Consider the following 15561-nt stretch of genomic DNA (forward strand, 5'->3'; position numbering starts at 1 on the left):
GGTCACCAAAGAACAACACAAATATTTGAGGATATCAATGGGCCTGCAGGGATCAAGAGTCATACCTTTGTTCTGTTTCTAGATTTGTCACAAGGCCACTCTGTCATCCTGATATCACCCTGACCCTTCCTTCTCATTTTCTAACGTCTATTTTTTTTTTAAGGGAGCCCTACATGAAAGGGAGATGGGGCAATTACTCGGAGGTTACACGGTGGACCAGGTTTCCGGGTCGGTTCAGATACATTGTTTCCTGATTGGTCCAGATACATTGTTTCCTGGTCAGTTCAGACACATTGTTTCCTGATTGGTTCAGATACATTGTTTCCTGTCGGTTCCGATACATTGCATAGGTGTGCCCACCGCACTCCCCTGAACGGTTTCTCTGCTTTGGTTCCGTAGTGATATAGCATGTGATTATGGGTGGGGTTTGTCTGTTTTCAGTTCTGGAGACTGAATCTACAGGTTCACACATGCTAGGCAGATGCTCGGCTACTGAGGTGTACCCCCATTCCCACGGGGCGGGCAGTGTACTGCAGTGATATGCCTGCCTCTGCCTTGGCAGCATATGCTATCATACGCCACTTTTAAAGGTGGGTCTGGGGATTGAACTCAGGTCCTCGGGCTTTTGTGGCAAGCACTTCACTGACTGAGCTATTGTCCCAGCCTGGGGGGGGGGGTGCATGTTTAGGAAAGAGAAGACAGATGAACTCAGAGGGCTCACACTCAGTTTAGAGGACTGGGAAGAGGAGTGCTAAGAATATACCAGAGAGACTCCAGGTTGAGAACTTCCTGCAGTTCACGGAGACCAGACACTGGTCCTCGAAAAGGAAATGGAGTCAGTGTATAAATACAGTGCTTCATTAAGTCTTCCCACACCCCTAGCTGAAAATGACAGCAGCTCCAGGCTACCCTCATGTCAGTGTGTGGCACTAGCTAATAGCTGCCCAGCTCAGGAAATCATGGCCACAGGCTCAGCGGGGCTCCCTAACGTGCAGCTGGCGCTGTGCGCTAAACACTGGGCACTCACTGTTATCCTGAGAGAACTAGCTTAGTGTGAGGCAGGGTGAGTACCGTAGGTGGGCTGGGGGAGTGTGACTCGGGCTGTCATTAGGAAAGCTAGGCTAGGAGGATGTATTTAAGCAGCAACTTGCAGGCTGGGTGGGAGGGAGGAAGCCAGGTGAGAGGGAGACACATGAAAGAGAAAGAAATACCATGCACATATTCCCGGAGACCTTGGAACCTTCTCCATACAAGGCAGAGAAGAGTCCAGGGTGACTGGAAGCTAAAGGTCAAAGGTAGAGTCCCAGGGGAAGAGCTGGAGGAGAAGGAAGGAGGTGGCAGCCCCTTTTAGCCTCTTGCTGCCAAGCGCAAAGCAGCCACGTAACATACCGTAGCTGGATGCCTGGGAGATCTGAGCTGCTCTCAAGGTCCCCCTTTAGTCCCCTTCGAAGTACCTTTATGATGATTAGCTCTTTAGCCCACCTGGGCTACTTATTACTTCTTTGCACAGTTCCAACTCAGCTCGTCAGCTTCTCAAACCTCAGGGCAACCACACTCCCAGATCCAAGTCTGACAGAGGCATTAAGTAGATACTGGAGGCCTCTGAGCTGTGGGGTCACACTGTAGCCCCACTGGCTTTGAAGATGGCTACCACCACAGTACTTAACACAGTGCTATGCAGCAGACCTGTCTTGGATCTAAACACAGTATTTCTTTGTAAATGGTTCCCAGGTGGTGCTAACTTCCATCCTGGCCCTGGCCTGACTCTCTGGGGAGTCAGGGAAATGCTATGTTCCTTCCTTAGGGGGAATTTACCGTCAAGGAGGCACATTGGGCAAAATATCTTTACTAGGTGTTTTGTCTTCCTTTCTTGAATTTGCTCATTGGCTTCTCAAATGTTCCCACTTAGAGGATCTTACCAGCTTCTTTCCCAGATAAAATAACACTATTTAACAACAGTGGTGATGAGAAGCAATGGTTAGGAACATAAACAAAAAAACAAATTTTAAAAAGTTCTATCCAGAAGTCAGAGAGCATGTAAACCTTTGTGGAAATTAAAATAAAGCAAAAATGACTGAAACATATATAGTTACTCCTAGTTTTCCTTGTGAAAAGGAAGTACCCTTTTGGGTGCCTTTAAAAATATACATTTTATTTGTCATTTGAGAATTTAATATAGGTATACAATATATTTTGATCATATTCATTCCCCACTCCCTGGACTACTATCCTGGAAACCCCTATATCTTTCTTCCAACTTCATATCTTTTCTGCAATTTTTTTTTTACAGAAAATTTTATATTAATCGAGGGTTTATTTTCTTCTCAGATCTAAGTTGTGTGAATGAAGTACTTTTAGACCATGCGAGCCCCCCCTCTCCTAGTCTGTGCCCCCCACCCCCAATCTTGGACACCTTGTCAGGAGGCAGCCGTATCGGGTGCCCAAAGGAATTAAACTCAAGATTGAGTTCCATGGATTAATATTTCCCTCTTCCAAATCCATCAACTACTCAAACCTGCTTATAGGAACAGGAACACAGTTGGAGACAGACCCCAGAGCCAAAGAATTCCGCGCAGCTCAGCTCAGCTCACACCTTTAAGTGCAGTTCCACCACTGTCCCCAAATTCAATTTTCATGGTGATACCCCCATGGTCCTCCAGTGAGTGACCGTTTCCTGGGATGCGAGGCTCCTCTCAACGCTCAAGCCTGCAACACTCCCTCTGTGTCCAGTCAATGGCTGGACCCTTCGATCCCAGCCTTCGCTCCAGGTATAAGCAAGCTCCCAGACAGGCTCTCAGCAGCCCCCTCTGGCGCTCGAGACCTTCTGGAAAGTTGCTCGGAGCGGTGGAGGGGCGTCATCGCCTCCTAGCAACGCTCCTAGCAACCGGATAACATCTGCTCCCTTTGGTCCAATGCGCGCCTAGAAAAGCCGCGCGCCCGCCTCGCGTTCTGAGCCGGAGCGAGAGGCGCTTCAGAGAAGGAGGGACCGATCTGCAGGAGCCGGCCGCCCAGCCGAGCTGCAGTCGCCGCCGCTGCTGCCGCCGCTGTCGCTGTCAGAGCCCGTCCGAAGAGTGACACCTTCGCGAAAAACAGGAGCTACGAAACAGTTGCACGCGCAGTCTTCGGGTGAGTGGACCCCTGGCAAGGTATGCCAGAACCCCTCCAGCCAGCCATCTAACCCCGAGGCCCAGAAAAAGCACAGGAGGCTAGGGACTTGGCCTCGGTCCTACCCCGCCCCCAGTCATTGAAAAGTGACCAGCCACGGGTCTCGAATAACTTGATTTGATTTTTTAAATCCCAGGACTGGATATCGAGACTCCCCCCTCGGCTCACTACTGTTAGGTTAGTGCTCAGAAGTTTTCCACCCTCCTTGATTTTGCTTTGCCTGGCTGCCTGAGGCTGGAGAGCTGGAGGCAACGAGCGCCCAAAGGCAGCCTGTGGTTACGGACAAAATGACACGGAGTAGGCGCCACTAAATTCAGTCAACGCGTGTGGAGAGCAGGGTTCTGTCTTAGGTCCTCATCTGGAAAGGGTCCATCTGGCCAGGAGTAGCCCTTCACGGGTCCTCAGCCTCCTGAGCAGTAACCATAGTAACTCACCTCTCTAGATGAGATCGTCCTTATTGGATGCCCGTCTTCCCTTGGAAAGCCCGTCTCTCTAAATATAGAAGATGATGAGATCCGTGAGCACACAGCCATGCAGACTAGGTGTGGTTAAACGGAGCCCTTTGCTGAGAACTATCTTCAGACGTGTAGCGGCGTCTGGCTACTTCAAACCTTGCCAGAAAGAGTCACTATGCCAGAGAAAGACCAAGTTACTGTGGTTTGAGTTAATTGCTTTGTGATTTTGGAGAGAACTGTACAAGAGCTGGCTGTGATTTTTAAAAAGATCAGTCTTCTCCAAATAATCACCAGTAAATAACTGGTGAGATAAGTTATTGGGTACTTTCCAAATCTCTTAGGGGGAGTTGACGCTGCTCCGATTTAAACTTAAGTGATTGTGTGAGTTGGAAGGTTTATCTCTCTATCTAATCCAGATTCCAGATCGACCCTACCTCAAACATCTCGGTCCTCACCCCCCACCCCCCAAACCCCTCACGCGGCGATCTCCTGCTCTGACAATTAATTCATGTCTCGGCATCCCTGATTCGGTAGAGGTGACTTATGCCAGTATGTCTCCTTGTTTCAAGATCTCCAGTCACCATTCATGAGCCCGAGGCTGTGAGACATGCTCCATGTGCCAAGGGGAGTTCTCACCAAATCTTCTGAGACTGTCCTAGACATACGCTGTTCGGACTGAGTCAGCATCACCAGGTAATCACCAGATGAAGAGAAATTAGTGTTTAAATATGTATCCAGAGAGATAAATGCTAATGTAGTATCGTGGCAACTTACAGGATTAATAGAAGGGGCTGTTTATATAGGCTGTTGCTGGGCTGAAGTCAATAGAGGTTTTCTGTAAAAAGGACATTCATGGGCTGTCAGAGTTCCTCTCTTAGAACCATGTGAATTGGGTGGGCCAAGTGAGGGAACTTGGATCCCGGAAAATGTCAAGAGGAAGCTTTCTGAGCAAACTGGCTGTGTGGTTCTGGGGCGAAAGAATCCAAGAGAATTCTTTAAGGTACCATAGGAGGTTGTGGGGACTTTTGGAATGCCCGTTTACATGAAGACTTATGGTAGAGACCAAGGAGAATTAACTACTTTCTTCTCAATTATAAGACTGAATTTGATGTATAATTGAATGTTCAGCTCCCTAGCACTGTGGAAGTTGGTGTAATGAGCAGTCCCTGAGCAGTACCCTGCCAGAGGTGACTAGCCTAGCGAATGGCAAACTCAGAAAGATGGGCCCGCCATAGAGATATGCAATTGGAGAGAATCTATTCAGATTCCCATTCAAAAATTCTCTCTGATTTTATATGGCTTTATGAATGTCATAAGACTTTGAAATCATTCATTTTTATGGTCGCTTATGGAAATCACTGTAGTTTAATAATATTAGGATAAGATTACCACATATAAACCCAAACTGCAGAATTCATTAGCTCTTAGTCCCAGCCAGCCTTCCCCCTTCTGTCATGATAATTGCCATATTTTATTGTGAGAAACAAATCCACGGAGATGATGAGACTCACTGCAATCTTCCAGGGGATGTGTAAGTGTTCTGTGCAGGGCCTCAGTCTCAGGAGTGTGTGAGAAAAGCAGCCACGATGATTGGTTCATGTGTATGCATTAGTCTTGTAATTTATACATATATTATATATATCTCATTTCTTATGAGACATACATAGAAGTTTAAAACCTCTATGTCCTTTGATGTCTGTGAATGACACTGCCATCCACTGAGACCCCTGTCACAATCAAAAAAGTCAAAGTGCTTCTCAGATTTTTGTATTGATTTTCGTCATGAAAGTGCAATATGCAGAATATGTACTGCACAGATTTTGGTGAACATGTCTGTTGAAAAATCACTCCTTGCTGATGTCATAGCATTTAGTCCTAAATAAATAGAAAGATAAAGTATCATGATAGCAGACACTTAATCCTAGGGATGTTGGTGGCTCCACAGTTTCAGTGAATCCACGAAAGAAAACATTGGTTTTGAAGTTTCTAGGTGCCCCCATCCACATTACCACACTTTGGGTCATAAAGAGTGTGTGTGTGGTTGGGATATGATGCTTAGATTAGATCAAGCTGAGATCAAACAGCCTAGGGCTGAAACCGAGATCTAATTGCACCCTTCCGTTTCCAGCGGCTCACTCTGTCGGGAAGTCTTAAGTCTTTAGGTGCATATCAACATTCATGTTTGGATTCATGTCACGAAGCTCCTGTAAGGCTTCGAAGATGCCTTGAGACACAATGGAGTCTTTGAAATCTCCATCAAGGCTTCCACTCCTAGGCTTACTGCTCATGACTCAGTTTCAGCAGGGAAAACACTGAAGTCCCAAGCATGCTTGAAAGCAAATGCACAGGCAGCTTAGACTGTCTTCCAGAGCAGTGTGTGCTTCTGAAACCTACATGACAGCATAAATATGAAATGAAATCTATCTATAGATGAAAAATAACTTTCTCAGAAATGGACACAGGTGTGCACTGACCAAACTTTCAGAATTGAGGCAAAGGAAGAAAAACCTGCCTTTATGTTGGACCTGGGGGCCTGCAGAAGCCTGTCTTGTTAACTCTCTTTATTTACATTGAATTTACATTAAAAATTACGTTTTAAATTTACATTAAAAAATAGGCTGTTTTTATACAGTTCTAGTACATTGTTTCTCCCTTTTAGTCTAACACAATTATTTTAAATTTTTTCCCCAGTCAAAATTATACAAAGACACCAATACAGACTCTTCCAATTTCAGGAAATAATTCCCAGAGGGGACAATGGATTTATGAGTGAAAGGCAGTAAGGCTTTACTAGTATTACATTCAGTACTGTCAAATATAGCCTTGTATTTAGAATAAACCAAGCATTTACTTCTATATTCTCTACTGCAGAGGCAAGAGAAAATTATCTTAATGGAGAGATAGGAGACTTCTAAATGCCAGTGAGTGGATGGAGACGAGGCACAAGTTTGAAGCTGGGGACTCTGCAAGGGATATATCAGAGGGTCTGTGAGACTTCAGGAGCCTACCCAAAGAAGCTGGGGATACTTTCAAAGAGAAGTGGGAATCAGGTGCCCAAAGGCTCCGTTCTGTCCCTGCATGCTATTGTCACATCTCGGTAAGACAGCCAGTGACTTCGCAGATGGGCCGAGCTTGAGTACAGTGCATTTCGAGGATGCCCCACGCCTGTGGAAGGGAGGCACCCCACTGCTGCAGATAATTTTCTTGCTAGAGGATCTTTAGTTGGGAACACCAATCAGACAGCACGAGCGCTGAAGGCAGACCATCTCAACGCCAGGGCCAGGGCTCCTAGAGAAGGGAGTGGTGGTTCTGACTTGAGTCTTACACAAAACCTTCTTGGACAACAGAAGCAAATCTGGCCTTGGGGTGCTTTGTTGATACACCCAAATAAAATACGACGATGGATGATGATACAAACAAAAGAGCGTGTGGGTGATACTGATTAGGACTCTCTAAAAGGCCTCTGTTGCCCTCAGGTCAGAGATCAAAACTCTCCTCTCCAGGCGCTGGCCCTAGGTAGTACCTACAGGAGTTAAAATCTCTCTCTAGATATTATTGGTGGGATGATTTTTGGAAGCCATATCAGGAAATGTAGTTGCTTGGCCAATTTTTATGTCAGTCCCACATTCTAAGGTTCAGGGTGCAGGGAACGGGGGCACCATTCCCCTAGAGAGTGATAAATCACAAGGGGTTACTCTCAAAACTCATACCTTTTGGCCTCTGCCATTGCCATTGGCTAGCTTCTTGGAGAAGTGGGCTGTGCTGCAGCAGCGTAACTCCCTTGTTGCCTGGCTGGTCACCTCTTGTTTAATGGTGTTCTCTCCAGTTCAGTGACCAGTAGAACAAGATGGGTTTGTGGGACTTCGGATGCTCTGTTCAATAGTCCACTTCTGTGCTTGGGACTATGCCAGGGGACCAGGAATCTCAGGCCAGACAATGCCGCTGCTCTCTTAAGAAATCATTGGCCATCAGTATCTCTGGAAGTTCCTAAGAAAGCCTTCCATAATCTGCAACTTGTTGCTAATCAGAAACTGTGACAATAAAGTCAATATTGTGCTTGGAATAGATGATAGATCTGAAGAAACAGATTGCCTCATTGATCCAGAGCTAAACACGGACACTGAGTTCTGCTACCATAGAGCGTATCAGGCAGAAAGGTGCTGGGTACTTGGGGTGTTGACAGAAGGAAGATACCTACCTGATATCAGGTATCAACAAAGCTGTATGTCCACGGAAAGCAAGCCAGTACAGCCTTGGACTTTGTTCCCGTCTGCCTTCATGAACACATTCATGAATGTTTTATGTAACCCTGTGCTTCACACCAGTGAGGGCACAGATATCCTACATAGAACATGATGCTTCTGTGTAGGATGTATATTCATGGTTTGAAAATGGGTCATTGCAATAATGATACATAACAGTGATTGAGCTGAAATTATGAATGTGTGTGACAGACAAAGAAGAAAATGCTTTTAAAGCACCATCTCAACTAAATGACATGAAAATCAGTGAATTGGAAATTGTCCCCCGCCCCCATGAAAAAAAACTCAGGCTCTTTCAGGTTATGTCCTGAAGACAGGAAACAAATCACAGAGCTGGGGTTTGTCACGGCGGAATGCTTGAAGCCATGCAGCGAGATGGCAGAACACGCCTAGCAGGGTCAGAGGAGATGGTTCTCTTTGTCGTTGTTGTTATTATTTCTGTTTTGTGTTTTTTTTTTTTTTCTGGCTACATTGAGGATTGAACCCAAGTCCTGTGCATGCCAGGTGAATGCTCTACCACCAAGTTACAGAGTTACATCACCAGCCCTCGATTAGATAATTCCAAACAAATGTATTTATAGCCTTTAAGATGAAAACTGATAGTTGTCCTATCAGTTAAGCGTGGTTTAGACGGACAGGATACTAATATTTTCAAAGACCAATGCCTGGCTCACATCACAAATGGGGAACTGATAAGGCCATGCTTTGTCTATGACAGACATCGGCTGCTGGTCTGATACAGCACTCGCTTTCCCCGAAGATCAGCCTCCACCCCTTCTGTTGGTAGCCAGGATGCACACCTCTAACCAGATGGCGGGTGTTGGTTAAAATGTTGGGGAAAACTAAAAACTACGAAGATGATAGTACTAAACACAGCGGCTCTTTACTCTTTCTCAGGTTTCTCCTTTGACCTAAAAAAAAAAAAAAAAAAAAAAAAATCACTCAGGTGGGGTGTTCTTTTACTGTTGTCTGCCCTTTCAAAGTGTTTATAAATTAATTTGCTGATGATGTTACCTTAATGTACTGTCCCTGGGCCTCCTACCAAATGAAATCACTTGAATGCTAACAGGATTCCAGTTGCCTGGAGGCAAATGCAGGACAATAAGGAAGCAATCGTTTGTAATTGCATTTTAAGCATTTATTTAAAGACATATGTATGAATTGCCCTGCCAGAGCTCTCATGACAGGTGGGTCACTCTGATCTGCGGTGTTTGGTGTGTTACTTGCTGAGCTCTTAACACTGTGGCATGCTTGGGGCCTGGCACAGACGTTGCGTTGTGACCCAGAGGTCACAACATTAAGAATAATTTTAACGTTCAAACCAGCATTAGCTGTTTTACTTCAGAGATAAGTTCCAGCTCAGCTCAATTCCGTTTTGTAATTTGTATACTATTCTCAGAACTCAGAGTGCTGACTCTAAAGGCATATAGTCACTTTGCTCTTGTTTATTTCATTGGATTTTAGGTGAATTACAAGCTTTTTGGTGGCAGGAACAGCAGCACATTTATTCTTCTCCACTCAATCATAGCAAGTGCACATCTTTGGGCATTTGGATCAACACTGATGAATCATCCAGAAGATTAGATAAATGTTTCATAGACAGTTTGCTTTTCCTTTCGCCCCAAATGCATGACCCATAGGAATACACCAGAAACACGTTCTCAGAGAGATTGTGGGTTCTGTGTAATACCTGTCAACTTGACCATCTGAGCTGCCTTTTGGGAAGCTTTCAACCAATAACTATCCTCTCTGTGTGGCTGGGTGGTGGGAATGGTCTTTAGGTCCGAGCTAGTAGGGTGGGGTGGGCTTGGCTTTTGTGTGACTGGTCTCCGTCTATTGGCACTCATTATTATGATTTGGTACGGGGCTTACCATATATTAGGTGTGATGCTACTTTGCATAACCGCAGGATCCAGGGTATTTCTAACCCCACTGGACAAATGAGATTTGTAATGAGTCTATGTAATTTGTTTAAAGTCATACAACCAAGAAGCAATAGATCTGGAGAGTAAACCTACGCCTCCCCCCTGCCACTTCTAGACCCCCAACTCTTAGCCACACAACTGGCTGTCAACTAGACTCTCTTCTGGGCTGTGGTTTCCTCGTCTGCACTCAGAAGAGGCAGACTTCAGGCATGATCAATACGTAGCTGCCAGCTCTGAAGCTTTTGAGTTTTTATCCAGCAAGTAAACAGATGTAGCAACGTACGTTTGCTACATACTTTAGCCTCAAAGTGGCTAAAAACCATCTTCCAAAAAGTGATGTGGAAAACATTGCAAAGAGCCAGGCAGCTAGCTTGGAGGGGATTGCCAAGCTAACAGCAGCTGTGAACGCTGCTCAGCCATTCAGCAGCCAGCACTGGGGGTGTTTCCTCAAGAACAATAAACTGACTTAAGAGCCCTGCCCAGGAGGAGCTGGTTCAGGTCTAGACCTCTGAGTATTCGCTCTGTGTTTTCAAGGGCTGATGCAGTCTGTAGTTGAGGCTCATTTCTGGAATACAGCCACCCAGAATCCTTAGCGTTCCTGGAGGATCTCTTGGGAGTGGGAGGCAGAACAGTGAAGTCTGACACATTGTCTTCCACTGTGTCACCAAAGGCCTTTTAACTGGCTACAAATGTTCCATTAAGTGCCGTTACTTAAGACGGTAAAGCAAGCCAATATTTAATAAAGGACACATATATAGATTAAAAACAATGTTGCTTATGGCAAAGTTATGCTTCCTATTTCCCAGTCTTTCCTCACTCTACCCTTCACTAGAGTAGCTCGCTAGGTCTTGCCAGGAAAGGTTATGACCTTCCTAAGCACCAATGCTAGTAACAGGCATTGACACCTCTTAAGATGATCCCCGGGAGTCTTGTTGAAAATGGACTTCATTCTTTACTGTGTAATTTAAAATGTGAGCTGGCTTTGCTCATGATGCTTACAAAAAAAAAAAAAAAAAAAAGCAAACCCAAGCTGATAAAGGGGAACAATAGCCACAATGACAAAATCAATCAACCCTATTTGCTTGGCTATCAGCTGATGGGCTCATTCAACTTTTATTGCCTACTAGTACAGGTGCCTGGTGCTGTAACACTCAAGTTCTCAAAATGTGGCCCAGGCTAGCTGACATGGATCTCATTTGGAAATCGGGTAAAAGTACAAATTTTCCCCGCTGGACCCACTGAAAAGGTAGAGAAGCCCAGCAGTTTGTGTCAAGGAGCCTTACAAGGGATTCTGATGCTTGTTAGCATTTGAGAACCACTATTACATCAATTAGTTAGAGAGTTAATTAAAAAGTAGGAATAGGGGCTGGGGACATGCTGGCTCAGCATGTAAATCGCTTGCTGTATAAGCATCAATACCTGAGTTTTGGATCCCAAGCACCCACGTAAAAGCCAGGCTGCAGCCAGGACCTGTAACCTGAATGCTAAGTAGGTGAGGGTAAGAGACCCTAGGGCTTCCTGGCTAGCTAGTCTAGCCATTTTGTGAATCTAAGTTCAGTGAGAGACCCCTTCTCAAATAAGTAATGTGGCGATCAATTGTGGATGAAAATCCATGTCGACCTCCGTTTGCACGCGCACCTTATGTAGACATGTACAAACAAGAACACATATACACAGGCATATATCACACACACACATGCACATACATGCATGTAAGAGTCATTATCACAAGGGATAAACTAAAGTTTTGTTATCTAGTTATTTGGTTAATAGCTTTCAAAGTGACCCTAACAGTTCCATTATCTTAAAAATGAAAAACAAACGAACAAAAAATGCCCAGAGAAATTTGGGTTTGGTGATGGTTTCATTTGATCAGTATCGTTCTTTTTCCCTAACCCTTTTAAACCAGTGAAAAAATCTACATAAGCTGTGCTTTGTTTATTGAGTTCAGGAACTGTGAGCGTGGAGCCTCAACTACTGATTCCTGATCACTGGTCTCTTTTAGGTGGGATACACAAGTGCTTTGAGTCTTGGATTCCTTAGTAAGACATACCCATGTTAACTTAAGGCTCTTTTGGATTTATAACCCACAGTAACACCAGGGAGAATTTGGGGTACTTGAGGTAAGGCCTGTAGCTTTCCCTGCTGGCTCAGGAGAACCCCTCCAGCAACAGGAGAGCCATGTGAAAGTTATGTACACATGCCTCCAAGATGAAGAAAACACCACAGAAAGCAGGTTATCGAAGAGCATATTTTTAATACTTACGCTCGTTAAAGCTCTACATTTTAGAGGAAAAGCACCAAATGCCCAAGTATAAATTTATTTAACCTACACGTCTTTACGTACTCATTATTTTGTGAATCAAGTGGTTCTAACACAGAAATATGTGAGGGTATGGGTTAGGGTGAAGAATGCAAACGTGCTCTGGACCCTGGAGCTTGAATGAATATCAAACTGGACTCTGTTTTGTACGTTCACTCTGCTTTGAATTGGAAGCCCCTGTATTTGGAATTTTGATCTTGCTACCTTTCTGTGGTCACAGTGCCACCTAGAGTACATCCTTGGAGCCCCTTTGCAGATCTCTGAGAACCGAGTCAGAATCCTCAGTGACAGTAGCATTTTCAAGGAGGAAACAAAGGTTTCTACTCACACACATTACGCTAAAGTCAATTACGCTATCCATTCTCTTCCGGTTCCTCATGATTAACCTCAATTATGCCAAATGTCAGGACAATGGTTAAAACATAATCATGTAAAATGGTTTTGTCTGAAGATATAGACTTATGTTAATTGATTAATTAATTTTGTTGTTTCTTTTTGAAATTGCATTTTAATTACAACATTGCTCCCTTCCCTTTCCTCCCTCTAACTCTTCCAAATGCAAATGCCCTTCCTGATCTCCTTCAAATTCATGGCCTCTCTTTTCCTCAGTTGTTATTGCATACATATACGTATTTGTGTATTCCGATCTATAACCTGTTTAGTCTGTATGATGTTACTTGTATGTATATTTTCAGGGCTGACCATTTGGCACTGAGCAAAAACTTGGTGTTCTCTTCCCCAGGGAGGGCCTCCTCTCCCACTCCCAGCTCTCCTCAGTCACCTGTAGCTCTTTGTTTAAACTCGAGGCCTCTTGGGCTTTTTCCTGTCCAATCTGAAATGTCCATCCTTGTTTAGCTCTCGTTTGGGTGGTCATGTTGGTGAGTCTTTACGGGTTGTAGCTTCTGATGTTACCAGGAGACCCAATCTCACAGCAAACTCCCTGACCCTCTGGCTCTTACACTCTTTCTGGCCCCTCTTCAGCTAAGTTCCCTGAGCTTTGAGTGAGGGAGTGTTTTGTAGACATGTCCACTGGGGCTGGGCTCCACAACTCTGCATTTTGTTTGGTCGTGATTTTCTGTGTGGTCTTTGCCTGCTACAAAAAGAAGCTTCCTTGATGTGGGGTGAAGAATACATTTCTCTGTGGGTGTAAGGACAGTTGTTTAGATTGCTGTTAGGGATCATACCACTATTTTTAAAGGCATGATTGGGCCACCAACTGTTTTACGTCATTTTGATTACCCTAAAAGTGTTAACTTTCCCAGAGTATTGGGAAGATTAGCAAAAAGAATGGTGGAAAATTACTTAACCCCTTCCACTATATTCTGTGTACCAACTTCACATTTGGGTATATTTTGGCACACACAAAAAGCACGAAATTAAACAGTACTTGAATTTGATTTCTGGGGCTGCATAAGGAAATGAACATAGAACTCTAAATGCAACTGTCTATTTTGGGTCTAAATGATGGCATTTTTCTGCCAACAGGCACTTCAGTCATAAGACAATTGCCAACCACAGTACTGTTGAGGAGGTAGCAATCTCTGGGGTCACTAGAATGTTGCTAACAAATGGTCTCCATGTGCTGAAACTCTCTTTGCCACCATGCCACCTGATCTTTCTCCAATCGTCTTTTGTTTGTTTTAGCTTATCCAAGAGAAGTACCATCGTATTCATTAACAACGTCGAAAGTAGCCTACTTTAAGAGGAAATATGCAGAAGAAGAAGATTTACATCAAGATTACCATGGGTGTTTTCCAAAAGTAAGGATTTACATTTCTCCCAGTCTCTCCCCACCCCAATGTCATTGATAGCACAAAGCTCTAGCTTTTTTCTCTATGTGGTGAGTAATGGCTCTATTTGCTCCCTAGCACTTGATATTACCCGAAGACAGGACCTGTATCCTCAAGCTTTCCCTGGAGAAGCTCAGGTTTCTTGAAGACCCAGAAACCTACTTAAGAAGGTCTGTGTTAATTAACAATTTGCTGAGGAAGATACACCTAGAGACGGAGAAAGAGAGCTATGAATACTTTAAGGAATCTCCCTCCTATAAGACTGCTTATTCGGATACAAGAAAACGGCTGAAGTTTATGGTACAGGAGTGCTGTTCCCAGTCTCTCTACTATGAAGAGCTGCATTCCTACCACATTGTGCCTTATACTTCGGAAAACCCCATCTACGGGATGGGCTACACTGGTGACCACTTGGAGCAAAATTCTCAGTTGCTTATTTATAAAATGAATTAAAGTAACTGTTAAGTTCATTGATATTTTGTTTCTACATGCCTGAACTGTTTATAGTGAAGATGTTAATATAAGACACTAATTGCCAGTGCACTTGATCTCAGTGATGAGATGCATGCCGAACCGAGGGGAGAGAACCATGGGTATTACCCAGCAATCCTTAGTGCCATCTTGTTGAATGGAAAATATACCCACTTTATCATAAAGCAGTGAATTGATGCATTAGGAGAAAAAGGTTTTTTTAATTTGTTTTTTGAGATAGGAAGAGATTGATCTCTGGTCAATCTGTTAGGTTAAAATTCTTAAGTCACCCCTCCCCCCCACACACACTTAAATTCTGCCACTCTTATTGAAAGTATATATATATATATATATATATATATATATATAAAATTGATAATGCTGTGGCCCTGAGGACGAGGGGTAGAATTAATCTAATTTTATTTACACAGTGAGAGTTCTGTCCTTTCAGAAATTCTTTGACTTGTCAAACACTGTGCCAAATGGTTTGTCGTTAGTATCCTTTAACTGTGAGTTAACGATGGGACCAGCATAGCATATACTGAAGCTTCCTTGCTCAGTGTAGCAACTGGGTTACCCCAAGCTCATCCACTTTCTTCATTTTGTTGATTATTCTTATAATCTGAACAGACTTTCTCTTTAAGAATGAAATGTAATAGATTAGCATCGCATATAGGATCACCTTTAAGTTCTATGGGTTGGTTAAAATTTGTGCTGGGCCTTTAAGAGTTTAAATTTTATATATGATCTTACTTTTTTTTTTTATAGGCTGTGAAGCTCAGGAAAGGGTAGGCAGGCAAAATATGTTTTTAATAGGATAATAATTTTTTTTAAAAAAAACCTGCTCTGGAAAGTTGGCGAGAATAATAGAATTTAGAAATGATGTTATTTCTTCATCCCGCTAAGAGCTCACGGAAGGTACCGGGATGAAACACTGCACTGATTTTTGAACAGTAGTCGATCACTTACCACGTCACAATATGTCTGAGAATGCCTTTGGGGAGAGATGTGGATAAGTTCCTACGTTTTACAGTTCTAAGGGTGAAGATGTAACACGTTGGATAGGTTTATGAAGTTGTTGGGAGTGATTCATCGTGTTCTGGAGGTGTGAGTGAGACGTCTGACCTCAGGGTCTGAAGCTTTTGTCCTGTGGAGTATTTCATTTAAAAA

At 43.8% G+C, this 15561-nt stretch overlaps 1 protein-coding gene across 3 annotated transcripts; it reads left to right on the forward strand.

The window, feature by feature from the left end:
* The first annotated feature begins 2899 nt into the window (after window positions 1–2899).
* Window positions 2900–14394, forward strand: LOC131924105 (SERTA domain-containing protein 4-like). 3 transcript variants are annotated; one of them, XM_059279329.1, is made up of 5 exons: window positions 2900–3126; window positions 4190–4313; window positions 6492–6717; window positions 13775–13890; window positions 13999–14394. In XM_059279329.1, the coding sequence occupies exons 3-5, from the start codon at window positions 6699–6701 to the stop codon at window positions 14371–14373; spliced, it is 510 nt and encodes a 169-aa protein (XP_059135312.1). In that variant the 5' UTR covers window positions 2900–3126; window positions 4190–4313; window positions 6492–6698; the 3' UTR covers window positions 14374–14394. The 3 variants fall into 3 exon arrangements, 2 of the variants coding, with proteins under 2 accessions (XP_059135312.1, XP_059135313.1); XM_059279330.1 differs by lacking the exon at window positions 2900–3126 and adding an exon at window positions 3628–3707; XR_009382782.1 differs by lacking the exon at window positions 6492–6717 and having other exon boundaries at window positions 2907–3126.
* Window positions 14395–15561: the final 1167 nt, after the last annotated feature.

The sequence above is a fragment of the Peromyscus eremicus genome, chromosome 14 (genome assembly GCF_949786415.1).
Source record: "Peromyscus eremicus chromosome 14, PerEre_H2_v1, whole genome shotgun sequence".
Classification (NCBI taxonomy): domain Eukaryota; kingdom Metazoa; phylum Chordata; class Mammalia; order Rodentia; family Cricetidae; genus Peromyscus; species Peromyscus eremicus.